The sequence below is a fragment of the Aquarana catesbeiana genome, linkage group LG03 (assembly GCF_042186555.1).
Source record: "Aquarana catesbeiana isolate 2022-GZ linkage group LG03, ASM4218655v1, whole genome shotgun sequence".
Lineage (NCBI taxonomy): Eukaryota > Metazoa > Chordata > Amphibia > Anura > Ranidae > Aquarana > Aquarana catesbeiana.
Window position 1 is genome coordinate 320,208,557 of NC_133326.1, and position 25,115 is coordinate 320,233,671.

A 25,115-nucleotide genomic window follows, 5' to 3' on the forward strand; every position below is an offset into this window, starting at 1 on the left:
TTACTCTTTCTCTTAACAGGTAAAAGAGTGCTTTTCCCACTAGCGATCCTTTGGATTTAGTTATCTAAGTCTTCTCCAAACAGCCTTGCACCACGAAATGGAAACCCAGCCAGGAGCTTCTTACATGGTGCTTCAGCTGACCAATTTTTTAACCATAAGATTCTACGCATATACACCAACCCAAGTGAAAGACGAGAGGTTTGCATGATAGAATCTCTGATGGCGTCAACAGCAAAACATAAGGCCGCTGGAAGGTTAGCCAACCCCTGGGCCTGCTGTTCAGGTAAAACTTTGATTACCTGCTTAACATGGTCTCTTAAGTATTGACAGACTCCAATCGCTGCTACTGCAGGTTGAGCCACTGAGCCTGCTAAGGCGAAAATATCTTTCAACAGGGATTCCATCTTTTTATCCACAGGATCCCTGAGCATCTGAGCATTGTCTACAGGACACGTCAGACTTTTTTTTATGGAGGAAATGGCGGCATCAACGGCCGGTATTCCCCACATCTTAATAAACTTTTCTTTCATAGGATAAAGTGTTGAAAACTTTTTCGGTGGAAAAAACATTTATCTGGGTGATCCCACTCAGAATAAAGGAGCTTTTCAAGTAAATTATGAACAGGAAAAGCATGTGCTGTTTGAGGAGGCTTCAGTGACCCCAACGAAGAAGAGGGTTCTTTAACTGATTCAGATACAGGCAACTTAAATGTGGAGCGGACCAATCCAGCAAGGATCTGCACTAATGCCCAGTACACACAGTCGGACGTTGACCGGACATTACGACAACAAAACCCTAGGATTTTTTCCGACGGATGTTGGCTCAAACTTGTCTTGCATACACACTGTCACACAAAGTTGTCGGAAAATCTGATCATTCTGAACGCGGTGACGTAAAACACGTATGTCGGGACTCTAAACGGGGCAGTAGCCAATAGCTTTCATCTCTATTTATTCTGAGCATGCATGGCACTTTGTGCGTCGGATTTGTGTACACACGATCGGAAATTCCGACAACGGATTTTATAAAATTTTATAGTCTGCTCTCAAACTTTGTCAGAAAATCCAATGGAAAATGTGTGATGGAGCCTACACACAGTCGGAATTTCCGACTACAAGGTCCTATCACACATTTTCCGTCGGAAAATCCAACCGTGTGTACAGGGCATTAGACTTTCTCATCCTGAGAAGCTGAAGAGGGCCCTTCTCCACCTGATTCCTCAGAAGAGGAATCATCCGTCCCATCTTGATCCTCTGAAAAGGGATTCTTCTCCCCTATCCCAGAGCTCCTCTGCCTGAGGGTCCTGGGTAGCAGTGGAAGGCCTAGTGCGTTTTCTTCCACTGAGTGCCATTAATCTTTCCTCTACACCATTAATGGTTGAGGAAAAAACCTCCTGTGTAATGTATACAGGGGCTGAAATGCCAGAAGCAAGTGTAGCCCCTGACCCCAACGGCTCCCCCTGGCTAGCCGTCCCTTGCCCCTCAGGGGGGGAGGATGTTGCAGAAAGGGGGTCCTCAGAACCTGAAGGAGATCCCCTAGAGCCTCTGGTTCTTGGGGTATTTGAACCCCTTCTACCCATAGTGCAAAGGAACAAGGTGGAGGTATCACAAAATGAACACTGACTGCTGAGCGATGTAGTCCAGCAACAGCCCTGCTACCAATGCCCAGTCTAGTGTTTCTTTAGTAAATGCTGCCTAGGAGAATGCCTGTGTCCCACCTTACATGCAACCTGTCAGCTCTGCGTCCCTCCAAAGGCTGTGTGCACCTATAAATTGTGCCTCTTATAGCCCTGTAGCCAGCAATGTGGGCGTCTAAGCACGCTGGACGCTGCACTGACGCACCGCCCTCCCCTCGTCTTTCAAACAAACGAGCGCTTCACGTGCTAACCGACCCTCCGGGTCAAGCGTGGAGGAAGGCTGGGGGGGGGGAGAGAAGGTATGTGCTCCTGGCAGCCCCCGGTGGCAACAATAGGCATAGCATACATTTACTTAAAGGAGAAACCTACTAGAATTAAAAAATTCTGTGGAATCTCCCTTACCTTATCCAGCCGCAGGGTTCTGTTATACAGACCCAATCTTCACCTCACACGGTGGGCTCCGTTTGAAAAAACCTTCAGAGACTGGGGCCCCCTACGGATACGGGGATCCACAGTTCTGGGCCTGTAAAGCACCCGGCCAGAAATAAGGCTAGAAAAAACATTTTCTGAAAATGTGGGGTCCAGCTCTCTAAAAAGAGGAAGCGTTACAGGTAAAACCTTGTTTCTTCGGACACGAGGCCCGGGTACCATCCAATTCGGCCTAGAAAGGACACTTTGAAATGGATCCGGTTCGCCTGGCTTGCCCCAGTATAGGAAATTCCCTTTGGAGCTCAGCACAGGACATCTTTACACGTCCAACACCTAAGACACTGGCTAAAAAACTGAGGTATCCCTGTAAGGGGAGGGATTATATAGGGGGTTGAACTTCCTGGTTAGGGTGTGCCAGTGTCCAATCACCTAGTGATACCCTATAACCCATCAGTTATTACTGAGGCTCTGTGTCCTGTGATGTACGAGAAAGAAAATCAAGTTGTGATTTTATTGTCCCTTGGCTGCCCCCAATAAGCTGCAACAGGGATTGGATGGGGTGTACACATTATACCCCATGTTGCATTCGGCAAGCAGTACTGCTACAAAAAATGACCCAAGTGAATGGGACTATGCTGCAACTGCGTATAATTCAAGCTGTTCTGGTATCGGATGAAAAGCAGGCAATATATGACCTCCGAGTCACATCTCACTTGCCATTTAAAAAGCAATCCACTGTGGATAGCTTTTTGGAGGGGCGGCAAGGGCTGCTGCAAGTGTGGTTGAGCTCTTAATTCATAAAATGTCAAATACTCACTCAGTTGGGTGCAGTGTTATTCAGAATTGTTATTACAAGCCAGTGAAAATATCACCATTGTACTAATTACTGTGTATGCAAATGGCCTGATCTTATGCTAGCCATACATCTGTTGAAAAATCGCTCGAACAAATTTTCGAAAAATGAACACATGGTCCTGAGAGCAAACGATTTTGCCATCATGTAATGACCGAAATCTGATCGATAAATTGTTCAACTGACATAAATTAATCTATTTTTCGTTCGTTTTGCCACAAGCTCAGTGCAAACTGATCGGGCGAAAAACACATTAAACTTTTTTTATCGTCTGTTAGGCCGAAGTTTTCCAAACTTTTCCTTTGATTTTCCGTCTCAAAAAGTCACAACCGATTTTCAATTTGTGCCTATTAAACAAATAAACTGTCCAAATGACAGATTTTCTAACAATTTTTCGTCTAGTGTATGGCCACCATTAGTGTTACAGTAATGATTTATACAACCTAACTTTTTCCAGCTTATAAGGCAGGGTCGGCAACCTCCGACACTGGTGCCGCAAGCAGCACGCTAAGCCTCTTTTGCTGGCACTCGACTCCCACCCCATCAGCAGCGCAGGGAAGTGTCAGTGAGACACTAATGCAGCTTCAGAATTTCCAATGCTGCACCTGTACTGGAGGGGAAATTGTAAAAGATGGGAAACATTGTTTGGTTCTCTAACTTTGCTGTAGCCGCGATCGTCAGTTTTTGTGATGGGGAGGAGATTGGGTGCAGTCCTGGGGGGGGGGCAGTCCCTGCTTCCAGGAGGAGGAGGACTGTCATTGGCCACTGCTAAAGCCAAATCATGATTGAGTGAATGAGAATACCACAATCAGGTGACAGTTTGCGGAATTATTGTTGAGCTTCTGGGAACTTTGTTGAAATGATTCCTGAACCTTTGCGTCACTTACTACTGAGTCCCTTTAATTCACAGCCAGTATTCAGCGCAATGAAAATCACACCCAACTTTTGCTGCGGCGCAGAACGCCACACTTTTTCTAAGCTGCGGGGTCCAACTTATAATCCTGCACACAGGCCCACTGCTTTCAGAAAATGCCCCTGACCTAAGCTCATCACTGCGCATCAATTCCAGATGCTTGTATATGTAATCACATACAGCACATACAAGCACGAGGGCTGGATGCAAGATGTGGATCAGCAGGATAAGTGTGCCAGGAAAGGTAGATGTGTCTCATCCGTTTCCTTTCACCACTCTGCATATAACGCATTTCATAAGTGAGAAGAGGGTACAGCTGTGGAACAGATGAGCAGGAGGGTACAGCGGTGGGAAAAATGAGCAGGAGGGGTTCAGAGGTGGGACAGAAGAGCAGGAGGGTACAGCGGTGGGGCAGATGTGCAGGGAGTGATGGGGCAGATATGCAGGGGGGTTCAGCGTTGGGCCAGATGAGAAGAGGGTTATGCCCTGTACACACGGTCGGATTTTCCAACGGAAAAAGTGCGATCAGATTGTGTTGTCGGAAATTCCGATCGTGCGTGGGCTCCATCGGAGCTTTTTCCGTTGGAATTTCCGACACACAAAGTTTGAGAGCAGGATACCAAATTTTCCAACAACAAAATCCGATCGGTTAAATTCCGATCGTGTGTACACAAATCCGACGCACAAAGTGCCATGAATGCTCAGAATAAATTAAGAGACGAAAGCTATTGGCTACTGCCCCATTTATAGTCCCGACGTACGTGTTTTCGGCTTTTCCGACAACTTTGTGCGACCGTGTGTATGCAAGACAAGTTTGAGCCAACATCCGTTGGAAAAAATCCATGGATTTTGTTGTCGGAATGTCCGATCAATGTCCAATCGTGTGTACAGGGCATTACAGTGGTGGGCCAGACGAGAAGGGGGTTACAGTGGTGGGCCAGAAAAGGAGGGAGGTAGCACTGGGGCAGATGTGAAAGGGGGTGTATTGGTGGGGCAGATGAAAAAGCGGGTTACAGTGGTGGGGCAGATGAGCAGATGGGTTCAGTGTTAGGACAGATGAGAGGGTGATTCAGTAGTGAGACAGAAGAGCATGGGGGTATGGCGGTGGGGCAGATGAGCGGGAGGTTACAGTGGTGGAAAAGATGAGCGGGGGGTTCACTGTTGGGGCAGATGAGAAGGGGGTTCAGTGGTGGGACAGAAGAGCAAGTGGGTACAGCAGTTGGGCAGATGTGAAAGAGTACATTGGTGGGGCAGATGTGCAGGGGGGTACAGTGGTGGGGCAGACGTGCAGGGGGGTACAGTGGTGGGGCAGACGTGCAGGGGGTACAGTGGTGGGGCAGACGTGCAGGGGGTACAGTGGTGGGGCAGACGTGCAGGGGGGTACAGTGGTGGGGCAGACGTGCAGGGGGGTACAGTGGTGGGGCAGACGTGCAGGGGGTACAGTGGTGGGGCAGATGTGCAGGGGGGTACAGTGGTGGGGCAGATGTGCAGGGGGGTACAGTGGTGGGGCAGATGTGCAGGGGGGTACAGTGGTGGGGCAGATGAGCAGGTGAATTGGGGCTGATCAGAGGTGTGAAGGTGCATAAATTGGGGCTGAATTGGGGCTGATCTGAGGCGTGCGGGATGTTAATTTCTCACTACTAAAGTAGTTTACAACATTTACTTTATAAAAAAATCCTTTTCGTGATTGAGAGTGTTAAGTTGACATTTTTTTGTTATAAAATCGGCACACTTTGCTCAAAAGTTTGCCTACCCCTGTTATAGGGTGAACTAAATTGAAACAAACTTTCACTTTGGGCTTTACCATCCCATTATGTTACATACAATCCTTAGAGTCTGGAGAAGTAATATCTTGAAGTAAAAATCTGAGGATACACAACTTACATATAGGTAATGTTGGGAAAAAAATGCATGAAAATGCACCCAAATCCGCTATCAAATAAAAATATCATATGTTTTGATGCATAATATAGTTGGATTGACTACAAGAACTAAAAGTTATAAAAAAAAAGTACAGCATTAACATCAATGAAAAAATAAAGACCTAAGACTTTGCCACAAGTCACATTGGATTAAAAATGTATTCACTATAAAATTTGCTTAGTGATTGGCTGTTTTCCCACATATTGTAAAGGAACAGCAATGAACAGTGAATACAATATTACTGACAGGATGTTTTATTCTTTTTAACCAAGCTAAAAATAAATCATGGGCTTACTTTCAAGAACTTCGAAACCATCCCAAAAATCTCGCACTTTTACATCAGAAATAATGGCGCAGTTTCGACAATTCACCAGGTCTACATCTTGATCTCCAAATTCCAGGCTAAAAGCCTCAGGTTTCCATAACTCAGATTTAAGTTTCTTCTGCACCCCAGAGACTAACACTGGCTAAGAAAAAAAAAAATACAAGGGTTTAAATTCATTTTCAATCTCTATTACTCTGGCTGTGTAAGCAGATAATTGTAAGTATTAAAAACAAAAAAGTTCTCACCTGGCCTTGTTTCCAACATTCCCTAAAGATTTTCCAGTTATTTTTGTTGCTAGGGTCATGAAGACAGAGCAGTCTTCCATCACAGAGCCAGGAATGTGAGGTGTGTGGATCTAGAACATTTAGACCCATCACCATTTCCTTTCCCTCCTTCAGGCTTTCTGCTGAGCTACTGGCTCTTTTGCTGGCATCGGACGTCTTTTTGTTCTCTACGACAGAAGCTATAATGTGGTCCAGGAAGTTAGGCAAGCTAGATTTCCCCTTTGCCTAAAAGATTTAAATGATTTGGTTACATTAGTATGATAAATTACAATTGTAAATTGCAAAACAAATGGCCATTCTAATGCCACTGTAGCTGAGTGGAAACCACAAATAAAGTTCAGTTGCTTCAAGGTTCCCACAATACACACATCATTTATGCTCCATTTTTATATCCTTACGTTATTTATATAAATCACACTAAAATTTGCCCACTGAAGCTCAATGACGCAGAGCCTTCATCAACTGGCAATTCCTGGGGCGTTGGATGCCTGTTTCCCCCTAACATGGCCTATGCTTCCTCCTACAGGCACCAATGTCACTACAGAACACTGTAGGAAGATAGAGGTCAGCAAATGGAACCACAGTGCACAGATTGGAAGTAGGCAACAGAGACACCAAGAAGTTTGTTTAAAGCGGTAGTAAAGTCCACTGGTTTACTTGTATCTACAGGTATGCCTTCAACAAGGCTTGCCTGTAGGTACAGTGAATGTCTCCTAAATGTGCATCGTTTTGGAGATATCATCTGTAGCAGCCGAATTCGCTGGCACATGCGCACTACACTCTGAATGGGCGGCACGCTCGAGTGTGCTGTCCATTCACAGTGCTGTGGCTCCCGTGCAGGAGTGATGTCATCGGGGCCCATCCATTCAAATGCCTGGAGCATGCAAACCCGGAAGGAAGACCAGGTGAAGATAAAAGTCCTGTCAGTGGTGACATTGTGCCGCTGGAGGGATCCACTTTATAAGTATGTCATAATGTGTGGTGCATAGTATGTGGTGCATAATAGCAAATTATTACATTAACCTGCAAGGGGCCATTTTTTTTTTTTTTTTCATCAAGAGTTAAGGTGGCTGTAAACCCTAACATATAACCAGTGAAGTGAACAGCCTCAGATGACACATGGAGATTAAACAAATCTCCCTACATAAGTTTTACACGTATATCTGCTGTCTTCAGCTTTATATACTGTTTAGAAAGTGCACATCCTGTTAGAATTTTCTCTTCCTAAATCACCTGTGGCTTCTTGCCATACACTGTGAGACAGCCGATTGGAGGAAAGGCACACACCCACTCTCCACATAGGCAGAGACTTGCAGAGCTGTGCTGTAAATAGACCAGCTCTCCGCTAATTTGTTTGAAGCAACCACCGTGACACAAATTTCAGCCTAATTTATCACAGATGACAGAGAACTTGTCAGAAGTTATTATGCTGATATAACAGAAGAACAGAGCAGGAGAAAACCACTGGACTCAGTGCTTTGAAGAGAGATAAGAAAACACTGCAGATATATGTGCCCAGCTCAAATTTCATGAATGGGGTTTACATCCACTTTAACCCTTACCCGCTGACCTAACACAAATTAGCCCAGCCCCACTGGACTGGGCTTTTTTACCATGGGGCTGCATATTTGCATATCTTCCCTTGTGCTGGGAGCACGCTGCATGGCACACTCCCAGCACAGAGACTGGGGTCTCAACGTGAGCCCCGGACTAATGATCGGCACCCAGAACTTCCGATTCGGGGGGTCACCTGATCGCTGTGATAGCCTCTGTATGGCTATCACAGTGATCAAGCACTGTGAAGCCCGCTCCTGTGTTCTCTATGTGACTGGAGGAGAGAGATATATCGTATCCCTCTCTCTCCTTGCAGAGAAAAAAAAAAAAAAGTGCGTGTGAAGATAGATAAATAAATAATATTAATTTAAAAAAAAGCCTAGATCAAGGTTTGATCTAGGTCAATACAAGGGTTAGAGTTTGGGTCAAGGAAGGTTAGGGCCAGTATTTATTTTTTCTTTAATTAGTATCAATGTGTTTTAGGTAGAATAAAAAAAAAAAAAGCAAAATGCGCACTTGTTTTTGGGATGTACTACGTGTACATACAACTAACATACACATATGTGGTATTGCTGTAATCCTCAGCATTAGAATTTAATTTGGGTTGTTATTTGGTGGAAGGTTATGGCAGTAACAAGAAATATACAGCAAAAAAAAAAATTCAGGAGATATCCGTTACCATTTACCACCAAATTAAAGCCCAATTTGTCCTAAAAAAAACGTGGTATAGTCCACCTGGATGCACAAAGTAATATGTACACTTTTACTAACACATGTCAAAATTGCAAAATTGTGCTTAGGCATTAAGATTTGTTAGGCTGAAGGGGTTAAGTTATTGATAAAATACTCATGTTTTCCCTAAGTACAATCTATTAGAAGTTCATCAGTAAAGTTACATATATAAGGTGTACTACTCACTGTAGAATTAAACACAGGTGGAAATGGTACCCCTCCTTCTGTTCCTTGTGACAACTTTCCAGGGCCAGAGTGGAGAAGGTCTCTTAAACTGGAACCTTCTGATTTTGTGTTGGAGGCAGCTGGGCCTAATAAAAGGCTGTTGAAAAGTTTTGGGGAAGTAGAACTCTTCACACTGGAATTAGGAGATTCCAAACTCACAGAACACTCTTTAGGTGGTACGGTCTTCACAGAGCTAGGGTCTGAAAAACAAAGACATTTCATTATTAGTTCAATATGCTCTGACAGACAATAAATGTTCAGTTTTGTGAATGAAAATAGCTCTGGATCCTAAGTTCTGGTTCCATGCAAGACCTTGATTTTCTCTTCAAGGTGACATTAAAGTAGAATTTCAGGCTAAACTTTACTAGTCTTAAAAATGCTCCCTCCCCCTCCCCCTCCCCTAACATCTATGCTGACTAAGCCGTGTAAGAAAGAGGTATAAACTCGCCGATTTTCAGTTCACTCTGGTCATGTGATCTGGCTCCCCATGTCAGTCAGCGGCAGCTGCAGGGGAGAGGAGGGAGTGTCGACAATAGCTGGGTCTCAGGAGTTGATAGGTAATGTCACCAATCAAAGCTTTAGCAACCATTGATCACTATCTCCTCTCCCTCTAGCTTCCGCTTGAGCGGTTTGAAAATAACTAGAGTGGACTGGAATGCACATGCATAAGCAATGATGACTTCACTGTAATGTTATAAAAGAGCTGTCACCTGAGAGGAAGGTCATTGGGTCGGTCGCGGTTTTTTTTTTTTTTCTTTTTCGGTCCGTCAGCGGAGCAAGAGAAGAAGACGACTTCGTGGGACAGTTGTATTTTTTAATAAAGGACTTGTCCCCAAGCCGTGTCATGTCATTTTTACCATTTTCACACTTTTTTTGTGAAATGGTAGGGGTACATTTGTACTCCCTTACCATTTCACACAGGGGGGAGGCCGGGATCTGGGGGTCCCCTTGTTAAAGGCAGCTTCCAGATTCCAATAAGCCTCCCGCCTGCAGACCCCCACAACCACCGGGCAAGGGTTGTGGGGATGAAGCCCTTGTCCCCATCAACATGGGGACACAGTGCTTTGGCTACCCCAAATCACCCTCCCCATGTTGAGGGCATGTGGCCTGGTACGGTTCAGGAGGGGGGTGCGCTCTCTTGTCCCCCCTCTTTTCCTGCGGCCTGCCAGGTTGCATGCTCGGATAAGGGTCTGGTATGCATTTTTGAGGGGGACCGCCACACCATTTTTAAAAAAAATTTTGGCGCGGGGTTCCCCTTAATATCCATACCAGACCTGAAGGGTCTGGTATGATGGAATTTGGGGGGACCCCCAGGAAATTTTTTTTTTTTAATTTTGGTTCGGGGGTTCCCCTTAGAATTCATACCAGACCCAAAGGGCCTGGTAATGGACTGTGGGGGAATCCCATGCCTTTTTTTCAATGACTTTTATGTGTATTGCCGGGACTGACAATTCAATATAGCCGCGAGTACTTTTAAATGACTTTTTTTCCTTTAGAAATGTAATTTTGTGCAGGGACTGTTGTAAACACGGGAAACATGCGCCACTTTACAGGCATACTATAGACATCCCCCAGGTACGAAATTTAAAGGAATATTTCATTTCTATTGTTTCACTTTAAGCATTATTAAAATCGATGCTCCCGAAAAAAATGCCGTTTGTAAAACTTTTTTTTGCATTGATACATGTCCCCTGGGGCAGGACCCAGGTCCTCAAACACTTTTTATGACAATACTATGCGTATAAGCCTTTAAAATTAGCACTTTTGATTTCTCCCATAAACTTTTAAAGGGTGTTCCATGGCTTTCGAATTTGCCGCGAACACCCCAAATTGTTCGCTATTCGGCAAACATCGGGCTCATCCCTACTAGCCACCAATGTAAAGGGTTTACACTGACCACTAATGTAATAGGAGCATTCACAGTGACCACTTCTAGATTGTAAGCTCTAACGAGCAGGGCCTTCTGATCCCTCCTGTATTGATTTGTATTGTAAGTGTACTGTCTGCCCTCATGTTGTAAAACGCTGCGCAAACTTTTGGCGCTATATAAATCCTGTATAATAATAATAATAATAATAATAATAATAATAATGTAAGGAGGGATTTACACTGATCACCAATGTAAGGGGGGCATTCACACTGCCCCTAGTGTGACTTAAAGGATTCCACACCAAGCCCCAATGTAATGAGAAGATTTACACGGCCCAATGTAACCAAGACATTTAGCCTATGTTCACATTTGTGTGCGTCAGGAATGCATGCAAAATCACTTTCCTGACACCACAGAAACGTGGTGTTCTTCAGCATATACACAGCAGTGCCATTAATTGTTAAGGACACCCTCACGCATCTGCTGATGTGTGCGCTAAAATTCGGTGTGTGTGTGTGTTTTTTTCCCACATTTCTAGCGCATAAAGCAGCCCGCTGAAATTAAATGGCTGCCCTACATCTTTATCCACCCTGTCAGTACACCTTTGCAGCCTAAAACCCCTGCACCCCAAACCTCTACCATCCACATTTAACTCTACATACATCCACTTTCTTGCTCATCTGTGCACCCCACCAAACTAATTCCTCCTCTGCACTGTTGGCTTGGTGCCAGATACCACGGCATAACTTCACAAGTCTAGTGGAGTTTTTGCCTAGACAAGATATGGTGGCTGGTCATAATGTTATGTTTGATCAGTGTATATACTCTGTGTCAAATAGACAAATGTGATGTCAGGCAATAGCAAAAAGGTAAAAGTGAGGGGAAAAAAAAAACACTAAGTCAATCACCTTTTGTCTCTTCTTTTGCTTTCTGTGCTGCTAGGTCAGCCAGCCAGTGCAAGGCAGATGAAGGCGTGGTTTCTGGGCACTGCTGTTTGTTGGCTTTATTCTCTGCACTGCCCTGATTAATAATTGGTTCAGTCTTTGAGTCCTCCAAAACAATATCAGCAGTTTCTGGTTTTGAATCGTCTTCCATCTTGATGCTGTCACTACACTCTATAGGAGTGGATGGTAGTGTGCCCTCACATACTGAAGAAGGATTTAGACTTGGAAGCTAGTAGAAAGGGAATAAGCAGATAAGTCACAATTACTACTTTGCTAGCATGTTAGCTTAGTTGAAAAACAAAAAAAAAAAAAAGGTTAAGAAAAGTTAAGGACATAAATCACAAGTAAAAAAAATATGGTTCTCACTGCTAATTAGCTAGACACCTCTGAATGTAATTTAGGGATATGTGAAACCCATTCAAGGGTAACTCTGATTTACAGTGCTCAGCATAAACAAGTTACACCCCTTTTAAAAAATAAGATTTTAATCAATATCTCAATGAACACAAGAACAATTTCCAAAATGTTGACAGAACAGAGTTTTATAGAACAGTTGTTTAGCTCTAATTCATGAAAATAGGGTTAATAACATAACTTAGATTACAAAATCTTCAGTTTTGCTAAAATTAGTTGATGCAAAAATGAAAACACCCCACAACAAAAACTACTACATCTAGTATTTTGTATGACCTCCATGATTTGTAAGAACAGCACCAAGTCTTCTAGGCATGGAATGTACAAGTTGGCGACATATTGCAACATCTATATTTTTTCCATCCTTCAAGAACGACCTCTTTCAGCCTGGATGCTGGATGGAGAGTGATGCTCAACTTGTCTCTTCAGAACTCCTTAAAGATGTTTGATTGGGATCAGATCAGGAGACATACTTGGCCAAAGAATCACTTTCACCCTGTTTTTCTTCAGAAATGCAACAGTGGCCTTAGATGTGTGTTTTGGATCATCGTCATGTTGGAAAAGTGCACAACAACCAAGGGCACGGAGTGAGGGTAGCATCTTCTCTTTCAATATAGAGCAGTACATCTGTGAATTCATGATACCATCAATGAAATGCAGCTCTCCGACACCAGCAGCACTCATTTAGCCACACAGGACACTGCCACCACGTTTCACTGTGGGCACCATGCATTTTTCTTTGTACTCCTCACCTTTGCAAAGCCATCGGTTCCAAAAACATTCATCTTGGTCTCATCACTCCAGGGTACAGAATCCCAGCGGTCATCTTCTTTTTCAGCATGGGCCCTGGCAAATTCTAGGTGGGCTTTTTTGTGCATGGGCTTTGGGAGAGGCTTCCTTCGTGGAAGACACCCATGGCATGCCATTCCTCTGCAGTGTACGCCGTATTGTGTCAAGGGAAACAATCACCCCAGTTTGGCTTTCTACTTGTCTAGCTAACTGCATTGAACTTGCATGGTTGTCAATTTTCTTCAACCCTTCTCATCAGAAGACATTCCTGTCGAGGTGTTAACTTCTGTGGACGTCTCTGTGAGATGGTTGCAGTTCCATATTTGTTAAATTTTTATATCACTTTTGCATATTCTGACTGATAAGTAAAGCTTTGCTGATCTGCTTGTAGCCTTTACCTTTCTTGTGTAAAGAAATTTTCTTTCTCAGGCCCTGTGACATTTCTCTTCCATGTAGTGCCATTGCTGACAGCATGAAATGGGAAGGGGTTTTCTTTGTTACGCAACACCTTTTATAATCAACTGTCTGCTGGACACCCATTTAATGAATAGACACACCTGTAGTTAAATTCTTGTTAATTAGGATTTTGTTGTCTAAAATGAAGCTTTGCTCCTTAGCCTAGGTTCATTTTGATGCGATTTGGCATGCGATTTGACATGTCAAATCGCATGCCAAATCGGCGGCTATTGCCGGCAATGGCACCGTCCGAATCTGTGCGACGCCAACTTTGCGGTGCCGCACCTATTCCCAAAAGTAGTTCTGTACTACTTTTGGCGACTTCAATAGACATCTGTGCAGGAACCTGAAAAGATGTCTCTGAAATCGCCCCCAAGTCGGACTGACATGCGGGTATGAAATCGCACGAGTTCTGCTGAACTCGCACAATTTCAATCCTGCTGTCAGTGTGAACCTAGGCTAAGACTTTTATTAGGGTGTATTCATTTTTGCAACATGGTCTTGAATGAATTTTTTAGGAAAAATACTTTGTGTGAGCAAACTAACAAATCTTGATTGCAATCAATGGCCCGCATTTGAGGGATTATGTTGTAGTATAGTGTCCCACAGAAAATGTTGATTCTGAAAGGAAAGTAAATGATTTTCTGACAAATCTGTTGGGGTGTAATCATTTATGCTAAGCACTGTGCCATGCTGTTGGATCAGAATAGGACAGTGCTAAAATTGGTGTTATTACCTGACATATATATTTATTGCCATTCCTCTAAGCATCAACAGTTCATGCAAATTCTCCTTGTGTGTGGTGGGTGCAACATGTTGTACTAGCTACGACGCAGCAGTAAAAAGGAAGTGAGGCTTCCTATCAGCACAAATACTGCACATAACTAAAAGTTGTTTAATATTTTATTAGTAGTATAAAGTCTAATTGATTCGCTAGAGGTATGAAGTCTAGCTTGACACTACCTTTGTAGTGCTACAGGAGAAGAGTAATGAAAGTCCCATGCAACATTTTCATACAAAAGGCTACATGTGTTATTTAAGATTTTGTCACCATTAGAAAGAACAAAATTAAACTCCATCAAAACTTTCTACTTCTGGAGATAAAATTTGGAAATGTAAGAACATCTGTCTAGTATTTATCGCCTCATTGGGGAGATTTTCCCTTACTCACTGTCAAGACAGTAAAGATAGGTAAAGCCTACACTAAAAAAAAAATGGTTTAAAAAGTATAAAGAAAGAGAAAAACAATAACATGAATCGCTGCTGTGGAGTATAAATGTATATTGATAAATATAAATACCTGGGCCATGCCATTAGTGACTGCCGGTCTTAAAACGTTTTTGTTGTGTCTGCTAATACATGGACAGTTTGCTTTAATACCCCATTTCCCCCTTGCAGCATGGACCAAATCTCCAATGTTGTAAAGAGCTGTAAGTAAAAACAAAAATAAATCAAACATCACAGTAAAAGCTATCTTAAAGAATATGTAAAGCCAACATTTCACATTCCCGATATGTACCTGCTGTACCATGTACTTGTAAAAAAAAAGTATCCTGTTCTCTTTGTATTGCTTCCTTTGTGTGAAATCCCTGGTGTTCCTGTCACAGTCCCTCTGCTTTCCCATTTTTAAAAAAACTGACCACACTAGGCATGAGGGTACACACCTGAACACCCCCTGCACAGCCTTTCACTTAGAAGGTCATTGTGCTGACGTTTCTCCTCCCCCAGCTCTTATGCAGCTGAGAACAGAGAGAATGTGATTACTTATAAAAATAAAAAAAAGGGGGGGGGGGCGGGGGAGTGTTTATCGTGTTTTTTTAATATCTATACACAAATGTTTTGCCCTACATTTCAGTTTTAAACTGAATGGGTTGTTTTACAAGGTGAGGGTTTACATACACTTAAACCATAAAAGCGCACACAAAGTAATTTCCATCTTCCACCTACTCAATGCAGATGCTGAAACCAACTTAAGATGCCGTATTTTGTACCATTCTAAGGCAAGGAAAGCCTTAAGCCTCTAGTGCACAAGTGTAATAATTTACTGGTGTTTATACTCATGATCTTACTGACAGAAAGCTCCTGAATACAATGTTCTGAAAAAACCTTGTGTTAATGTGCATGTGTATACATGCCTAAACTTCTTTTTCATTGTTGCAATATACAAACTAATTCATGAGTATACACGCATTTTTACATTAATGCACTCTGATGCTTTCTATTTTTATTCTATAGCTCTGTACTCATGGCTGCATTACTGATCTTTACACAGTGTGTTGTGTACATTGTTCCATACACAACAAAGCACCTGTATTCAGATCATTAACCTCTTTGCGCCGAACGGTCGCATATTTGTGTGCAATACAGCCAATAGAGCTGTGCCGAGAGTGCGAGCCCTGCTCGCTCCCGGAATAGTTACTGGTGGCTAACTAAAAGCTCCCGTTTGCTGCTTGCCATTGGGAGCTTTCTGATCATGTGACCGTAGTGGACAGCCAATCACAGCAGTCACATGACCATAAGCCCCGTCTAGCGGCATTCTAAAGCGCTTACAGGGCTAGCAGTTGCCGACTCTAAGGGGTTAAAATCATGTTTTTTTTTACTCCCGAATGCAAGAGGCCTTAATAGCACATAGGGTTATTAAATGCATTTCTATACAGTCCTTAAAGTTAAAACCAATCTTACCAGTGCCAGGGATAATTTGCGTGGGCATAAGGTTTTCAGGTTCATGAGACTGTCCTTTAGCACATTTCAGCCAGGAAAATACTTCTTCATCAGCCACTTCGTCTTCTAAAAAAAGTGATTATAGCAAAAGAAGGGTTCAGGACAAGTGTAATTTCACTCAACTATATCTTAAAGTAAATACCATACACACTGTCATTGCACAGAATGTGACTGTAGCAGCATCAATATAGACTTTACAGCATTAAATTTTACTTTTGATAAAAGCAATTAACTGACAGTGTGCTAGTTCAGCAGACAGATACACTGACAAGCTGATCGCAGGTGCAATGCTTTACAGGCCCAAAGTAAAATAAATAAATAAATAAAATTAGAGATGCACATTTTTTACCTTCAAAAAAAGATATGCATTTATTATTTTTATTTTTTTTTAGAAAGGTGAACTTATCCTTTAAAAAGTCTATCAAACGTAGACAACTTGGTTGGACGCTGTGATTGACATGGATGAGTGCGCAGGATGTTGCAATGGACATGGAAGACTTTGCTGGACACCATTAGTGACACAGATTACTTCGCTGGTTGCCGTGATTGATACAGATGACTTTGCTGCATGACAGACAAATTCACTGGACACTGCGAATAACATGGATGACTTCGCTGGAGACTATGATTGACGTGGACAACTTCGCTGGACGTCATAATTGACGAGGATGGCTTTGCTGGACACCGTGATTGATGTGGACAGCTTCGCAGGACCCAATGATTGACGCAGACATCGCTGGACGCCATGATCGACACGTATGACTTCATTGGCTGCACTAATTGATGCATATGACTTTGCTGGATGCCGTAACTGATGTTTATGATTTCGCTGGACACAGGACTTGACCAGGTGAACCCGCCTCACGTGACATCATTGACCAAATATGGACATATTCATATATGGTCAATGATATCACCAGGTGACCCCCCCTTCTTTGTTTACTTAAGAGGACACTCATGGATGTCATCTGCATTGGTTGGGTGTTGGCGGTGGCTTTTTTTTGTGTGCAGATTGGCAGCCACCGAAACAGATGTGGGGACAGTGGAAAAGGAGCTCCAAAGACACTCTCAATCAAAAAGCACAGGGGGCCAAGCTCCAGTATCCTCAGATCCCGGGATTCTTGTGCATGCGATCGCAGCCAGCATTAGGATGCCCATATCTATTCCTAAGGCTTGAGGGGGGGTGCCCTCACATGTGCCCCCATGGGATCGGCACTGCATACGGGTGCAAAGAGGAGGAATCCGGCAGAAGGGGACCCAATAAAGATCAAGATTTTATACAAAAGGAACATCAGGGAAATATCAGGCTAGCCTTGCTGCTTTATGTTGCGCATAGAGAACATGGATTTAAAAGAAAAGTAGGTGGGAGAGCATGTATCCATAGTTTAGTCTAAATCATTCTGTCAGCAGTGTTTCTTGCAGGAAAGTGTGGGTATACAGTGGCTTGCGAAAGTATTCGGCCCCCTTGAAATTTTCAACCTTTTGCCACATTTCAGGCTTCAAACATAAAGATATAAAATTTAAATTTTTTGTGAAGAATCACCAACAAGTGGGACACAATTGTGAAGTGGAACGAAATCTTTTGGATTTTTGAAACTTTAACTAATAAAAAAATGAAAAGTGGGGCGTGCAAAATTATTCGGCCCCCTTGCGTTAATACTTTGTAGAGCCACCTTTTGCTGCGATTACAGCTGCAAGTCGCTTGGGGTATGTCTCTATCAGTTTTGCACATCGAGAGACTGAAATTCTTGCCCATTCTTCCTTGCAAAACAGCTCGAGCTCAGTGAGGTTGGATGGAGAGCGTTTGTGAACAGCAGTTTTCAGCTCTTTCCACAGATTCTCGATTGAATTCAGGTCTGGACTTTGACTTGGCCATTCTAACACCTGGATACGTTTATTTGTGAACCATTCCTTTGTAGATTTTGCTGTATGTTTGGGATCATTGTCTTGTTGGAAGATAAATCTCCGTCCCAGTTTCAGGTCTTTTGCAGACTCCAACAGGTTTTCATCCAGAATGGTCCTGTATTTGGCTGCATCCATCTTCCCCTCAATTTTAACCATCTTCCCTGTCCCTGCTGAAGAAAAGCAGGCCCAAACCATGATGCTGCCACCACCATGTTTGACAGTGGGGATGGTGTGTTGAGTGTGATGAGCTGTGTTGCTTTTACGCCAAACATATCGTTTTGCATTGTGGCCAAAAAGTTCGATTTTGGTTTCATCGGACCAGAGCACCTTCTTCCACATGTTTGGTGTGTCTCCCAGGTGGCTTGTGGCAAACTTTAGACGAGACTTTTTATGGATATCTTTGAGAAATGGCTTTCTTCTTGCCACTCTTCCATAAAGGCCAGATTTGTGTAGTTCTCTGCAGTTCATCCAGAGTGATCATGGGCCTCTTGGCTGCATCTCTGATCAGTCTTCTCTTTGTCTGAGCTGAAAGTTTAGAGGGACAGCCAGGTCTTGGTAGATTTGCAGTGGTCTGATACTCCTTCCATTTCAAAATGATCGCTTGCACAGTGCTCCTTGGGATGTTTAAAGCTTGGGAAATCTTTTTGTATCCAAATCCGGCTTTAAACTTCTCCACAACAGTATTACAGACCTGCCTGGTGTGTTCCTTGGTCTTCATGATGCTCTCTGCGCTTTCAACAGAACCCTGAGACTATCACAGAGCAGGTGCATTTATACAGAGACTTGATTACACACAGGTGGATTCTATTTATCACCATCAGTCATTTAGGACAACATTGGATCATTCAGAGATCCTCGCTGAACTTCTGGAGTGAGTTTGCTGCACTGAAAGTAAAGGGGCTGAATAATTTTGCACGCACCACTTTTCAGTTTTTTAATTGCTAAAAAAGTTTAAAATATCCAATAGATTTCGTTCCACTTCACAATTGTGTCCCACTTGTTGGTCATTCTTCACAAAAAAATTAAAATTTTATATCTTTATGTTTGAAGCCTGAAATGTGGCAAAAGGTTGAAAAGTTCAAGGGGGCCGAATACTTTCGCAAGCCACTGTAAATGTCAGTGTCAGGAATGTTAAATATTCCCAGTAGACAGAGGAGTTCAGAGCCACTGGGGATCCCATATCATAAAGGAAGTTGATCACTTGCTGCCAATAATCCTGGATTTTAGGAGTGCATCCAGCAGCAATCACCGCAGGTAATCGCTGGCTGTGTTGAGAGCAGCGAATAGCTGGGGTCGCCAGCCAGCGGCCGCAGCAAGAATCTTTAATGCCATTACTATTCGCACCAGTCCAAATTGCTGGTGTGAATGTAGCCTAATGCATGTTTTCTTTTTTGTTTGGATTTTGAGGCTATTGTATAACATCATTTATACTTACATCAGAAAAACTGGTCCTGAAGTGGAAAGACATGGGTCTTTCACATAAAATTTATACACGACATTTGTATGATCAAAATAATATGTTTACAAGACATTGTGTATTTGTTTTTATGAATAGACCACCTGGGTCTGAAACCGCACCAATAAATTTTAGCACTTTTCATGCATACTTTCTTGGGTTTGATACCATCTAGTCTTGAAGGCCAAGCAAAGTCCTTTTGGTTTCTTAATATAGGTTATACATCATTACAGGATGGTGGTAATCTTGATTTACTACAATTATCTAAGATTCTTTGCATTATATAATAATTCATGCAATATTTAGGGCATAGAGGGTTGTAGGAGTGTTTTATTTTAGAGAGACAGATAGGGGAGAGATGTTCGACATATATTTTTACCTTGAGGGCTTTTCCACGGTAGGTGGGTTGGCTGACGTTTTCCTGCACCGGAGCAACAGCAGTCACCCTAAAAGCACACAGAAAACAACTGTTTTCTATGTGCTCTGTTAATGACCCCCAAGTACAGCAGTGTTGTGCGTAAAAACACATACCATAGCTCACCTTTTGTATACTGTCCATTTCTACGCATCGTAACAAAACAGAATGAAATGTAATTTTCCATTTCAATAATTTGAGATAAAAGGCTTTGAACAAAATTAAGAGATGCGCTTCTCAGTTAACTGTGAAGAGGGTCAGTAAGAACCATAGATTTGTGGACATCCGCCCCCCCCCCCCATTCTCTCTCCTCCTGGGAAGCTTTGATAGATGCAGCCCTACCCATGTGTATAGATTAACCTACATTAATAGAGGATGCCAATGGAAATATGACAAGGTGTGGGCCCCATGGGCGAGCACATAGAGACTATAAGGGTGGGGTATGGGTATGTATATGTTTACTAGCTACATATATCTTCTCCTGTTCAATCCTGTTTATCTCGGATTGCAAACGTGTACTTAAAGTGGTGTTCCACCCTAAAAGATAAAAAAAATGCATGAATGTGCCTAAAAAAAAAATTAAAAAAAACATTTGGAATTTTTTTTTTTTTAACTTCCCTCTAAATGCCTGTTGCTAGGGGGTCCCTCGTAGTCTGCCTTTTCAGTGCCTGGGCTGGTGACATCACTTCCCCTCGGCACAGGAAGGGCTCATCTCTGCTCCCTCCCTCTTGTCAATCATCTGGGACCCATTACAGGTCCCAGATGACTGAGCGGCCAATCACGGCGCGCAGCCACAGCCCGGCGCCCACAGTTGCAATGCCAGCGCCGCCGAACGGAGGGGGGCTTCGATCCCCCGCATCGCTAGACCCTGGGACAGGTAAGTGTCCAATTAAAAGTCAGCAGCTGCAGTATTTGTAGCTGCTGACTTTTTTTTTTAAATGGGAACCTCACTTTAAAAGGGGCGCTCCAGCCGTGTTTTTTTTTTTTTTTTTTTTTTAAGTCAGCAGCTACAAACACTGTAGTTGCTGACTTTTAATAAGGACACTTACCTGTCCAGCGAGCCCCCAATGTCGCCCCCTCCCGAGGCCGATCCGTCCATCGGATCGGCTGCCGGCACCACCATCTTAACGAAGGGAAACAGGCAGTGGAGCCTTGCGGCTTCACTGCCCGTTTCCTACTGCTCATGCGCGAGTCTCGCTGCGCTTTGTCAATGGCCCCGTTGTTTTCTGGGACACACACATGTCCCAGAAGGCAACGGGGCTGCTCGCCGAAGAGGAGGAAACGCCGCGGAGTAGGAAGAGGCAGATTAGGAAGACTGCCTAGCAACAGGGGTTTCTGGTAAGTTAAAAAATTTTTTTCTTCAAATTTTTTTTTAAGAATATTAATGCTATTTTTTATTTTAGGGTGGCTCTCTACTTTAATCAATTACTCTAATTAAGGTTGTCCTTACCTTCTGTATGGTATCCAAGCATTTTGTAAGGTTTTGTTTCAAGCTAATCTGTATGCTCTGTCTTATTCATTTTGACAACAATAAAGCACCTTTGTTCTGTTAAAAAAAAAAAAAAAAAAGAACCATAGATTTGCAGAGTTTAGGGTGGTCCGATCAGGGTCTGTTGGCAAGTTGCTTTGGGGCAGGACAGGTGATGAGCTAACTGTGAGGTTATGGTATCTCGATGTAGTAACAGTCTCCCCATGGACTTTCCGTTTTGGATCTAACCCTTTTGCCCTCTTAGAAGGCCTCCAAATCTCAGGTTGCACCTTCATAAGGTGCAACCTTAAGGTTGTTAAGGTCATCTTGGCGTTGCAAAAGGGTTTGAAGTTAAGACTGCTGCTGTCTGGAAGAGCATTCTGATTAGACGCGTTTCCGTTTCAGTGACCCATTTACATAATTTCTCCAAGAATTATTGCTGCACCTGCTCAGACTTCCCTGGCATGGTTATACCTACTCCCACTCTAGCGGGTGTAAATTTTGCTAGACCAGTTTGGTTTGCTTGTAAAAAATGGAGTATAAATAAAATGCCTGTAAAATACAGTATGCACGTTTATTAGCGCTTTTTCCAAAAATGGATTTTCACTTTACCTGTTCAGTATTCTGTTGCAAAACAATGTCTTTAGATATACTGACTCTTACCTCTACGAGGCCTGTTCTTTCTCAGTCTATAGCAATCAAGACAGACGCCAAATCCACATTTGCGACACACCCAATGAATGTTGAAAAGTGTTGTTTCACAGACATCACACATTTCCCTGACACCTCTGACCGCTCGTTTCCAGGCTACCTTTTCTGTACAGGGAAAAAAAAAAAAAAGTCAAATTTCAGATACAGTATGTGTGCATGTGCCGGAATAAAAAGTATAGGTATTTTGATGGGAAAAAGCAGAATGTAACAACATTCATACTCATCTATGTGGCTGCAGCATCGGTCCAATGCTGCAGCTGTCCCCCATCAGCTCTAACACTGAGAATTGAGCAACCACATGACCACTAAGTGCTCAGTTCTCGTTCTTCACGGAGCAGAGAGTGGTGACAGTCACTGCTCTCTGCTTTGCCCCTCCAGAGCTCAATGGAGCACTGGGCTGTGGAGGGGGTGGATGCAGCTGGCACAGGCTCTCAGCAGTGCACTGAGAGACTGAGCCAGCTGCCGGTCAGGTATCAAGGTGGATCCCGACATTATTGTGTCTGCATCCCTGGAGAGCCTGGATCAGCTATGTGGCATAAGCCGACAGAGGGCTTTAGCCCACTGTCGGCTGAAACTTGGTCGTAGAAGTGCAGAAATAAGTGCACTCCTGTGACCCACACGAGAAGTATGGCCAAAAAAAAAAAAAAAAAAAAAACTATCCAAGAAGTTCTATTCTCCAGGCTTTAAAGAAGTTCTAAAAGGTTATTGAGCACATTAAAGAGAAAAAAAAAGGCCCAGTACTGTTACTACCTTTCTGAGCTTAAGGCCCCTTTCACACTGGAGCGGTTTGCAGGCGCTATTGCGCTAAAAATAGCGCCTGCAAACCGACCTAAAACTGCCGCTACTGTTTCTCCAGTGTGAAAGCCCGAGGGCTTTCACACTGGAGCGGTGCGCTGGCAGGAGAGAAAAAAAACTTCTGCAAACAGCATCTTTGGAGCGGTGTATTCACCGCTCCTGCCCACTGAAATCATTGGGGCAGCGCGGCTATACCGCCAGCATAGCGCTGCTGTAGCGGCGCTTTTAACCCTTTTTCGCCCACCAGCGAGGGTTAAAACCGCACAGCTAGCGGCCGAATAGCGACGGTAAAGCGGCGCTAAAAATAGTGCTGTTCTACCGCCGACACCCCCACCGCCCCAGTTTGAAAGGGGCCTTAAGCATAAATTTAAAGTGACATTAAACCCACGTCTGTAAAAAGTATCAATAAAATGCGGTTTTGCATGCTGAGCATACTCACTTGGCCACTATAGGATTTGTCTTCTGTATTCTGCAAAAACAAAAAGAAAACCCTGCTGTTCTGTCCCTCCCTCCTGTCTGTGTTCCCCGCTGCAACTGGAGATTCTGCAGGGCAGCCGTTGCCACAGCTTGTGAGCATGCTCGGTTTTCAGTGTGTTTCTATGCCAAGCATATCCTCCCTAGGCAGCCCATGTGACTATTTACACAGGGATAAATGACATCCCACTCCCTCAATCCTCCAAGTACATACACACAAAAGACAAAGGCTGGAACGACGTAGAGCCGGCTGTGACTAGCAGAACCTCCCTCTAGATGTCATTACAGTGTACATTTGTTAACTCAATAGAAGGTCCGTTTCCCTGAAGAACAGAAAGAGGTTGGCAAAGTTACATGACTGCTGTATATTGGCTATGAGAAAGGGTACTTCAAAGTGTTTTTTTTGTTTTTTAAAAAAGGGACACAGTGACATCATCCATATATGTAAATAGAAGGGATAATGTATGTTAAACTGTCTTTGTTTGGTATCACTAATTCCTTATAGCAAAATGTTTTCTTTTTGGCCCTCCCCCTCTTACAAAAATGTTTAAAGTTTTTATTATGATTAGTACCTTTAGGTGTTTTTTTGTGCTGGACTTCCTGGTTTTTAGCCTAGGCTGGGCCCTACTGCTTCCTGGGATTGCGATGTCACAGCTATCCCAGGAAGCAGTATGCTTATGCACTTGCGCATGCGTGGAGTTTGTGTATGCGCACAAACACTGGCAGCAACTAGAGTGCCCATACAGTCGCAATGGTGACACTTGAGCGAATTCGGTCATCCCAGCACACAGGATCTGTGCCAGAATGTAAACTGAGCTGTTCACATGCAGCGCAGTGAACAGTCTAAGGAACAGAAGGATAGGAAATGGATGGCCACACACGCAACAGGATACCAGTAGTACACCTCTTTATTGGATGAAGACAGATAAAAATCACAGGAGTCCATGGATAAGGTTAACGCGTTTCACACAGCTTAGTGCTTAAACATATGATTATGGTGGCAAACCAGGCCAGCACCTGTAAGGTTACCTGCAGTGGGATTGATTTCCCAGTCTCACCTGGAGCGGCGATCCCTTCTCTTACATTCTAAAGACAACTGCGGGCAGGCAGAGCTCTACTGCAATAAAAAGCCTGCCAGTTTTGTCAATGGAGATTTTAGTTCCACTCTAAACTTTATGATGTGATCTTTAAGCAAACTTTTTGGATGTTGTAAGAGGATAAACAGGATAATTGAACTACCAACTGACAGGGGATGTGCTGTATAAACTGTTCATCTATATATAGAATATTACCTATATACACCAATATCAGCTGGAAAAAAAAAAAAAATCAGGAGCCTCAGAAAATATTGCCATTCTACATTTTTATTGCCTTTTCTGTATATCACAATCATAGGCATGTGGTCCTGGCTCCTAGATTGGGCTGACAGCTGAATTCTGTATTAATTTGTCTACACCAGTCATTAAAAAAATAAAAAAAATGTCTGTGCGATCAGAAATGAATAGTAGAGCTGCACAATTCTGGCTAAAATGAGAATCGCTATATTTTTTTTTTTGCTTACAAGATAGATCACGATTCTCACGGCGTAACATCGTCTTTCACATTAAACAAAATAATTGGGCTAATTTTACTGTTTCGTTTTTTTTTTTTAAATTCATTGAAGTGTATTTTTTCCCAAAAATTGCGTTTGAAAGACCACTTTGCAAATACAGTGTGACATAAAATATTGCAACAATCACCATTTTATTCTCTAGGGCCTCTGCTTAAAAAACATATATATAATGGTTGGGGGTTCCGAGTAATTTTCTAGCAAAAAAATCTGA

The 25,115-nt window shown here is 43.1% G+C and overlaps 1 protein-coding gene across 1 annotated transcript in view; it reads right to left on the reverse strand.

Moving 5' to 3' along the window:
* KDM3B (lysine demethylase 3B) overlaps positions 1-25,115 on the reverse strand; it is an 88,399-nt gene that overhangs the window by 14,082 nt on the left and 49,202 nt on the right. The window contains exons 11-17 of the mRNA XM_073620403.1: positions 21,976-22,128; positions 16,030-16,134; positions 14,648-14,775; positions 11,653-11,917; positions 8,836-9,074; positions 6,325-6,588; positions 6,050-6,221 (exon numbers count right to left, since the gene is read on the reverse strand). Coding sequence (XP_073476504.1) covers positions 6,050-6,221; positions 6,325-6,588; positions 8,836-9,074; positions 11,653-11,917; positions 14,648-14,775; positions 16,030-16,134; positions 21,976-22,128 — 1,326 coding nt within the window. The remainder of the gene's footprint in view (positions 1-6,049; positions 6,222-6,324; positions 6,589-8,835; positions 9,075-11,652; positions 11,918-14,647; positions 14,776-16,029; positions 16,135-21,975; positions 22,129-25,115) is intronic.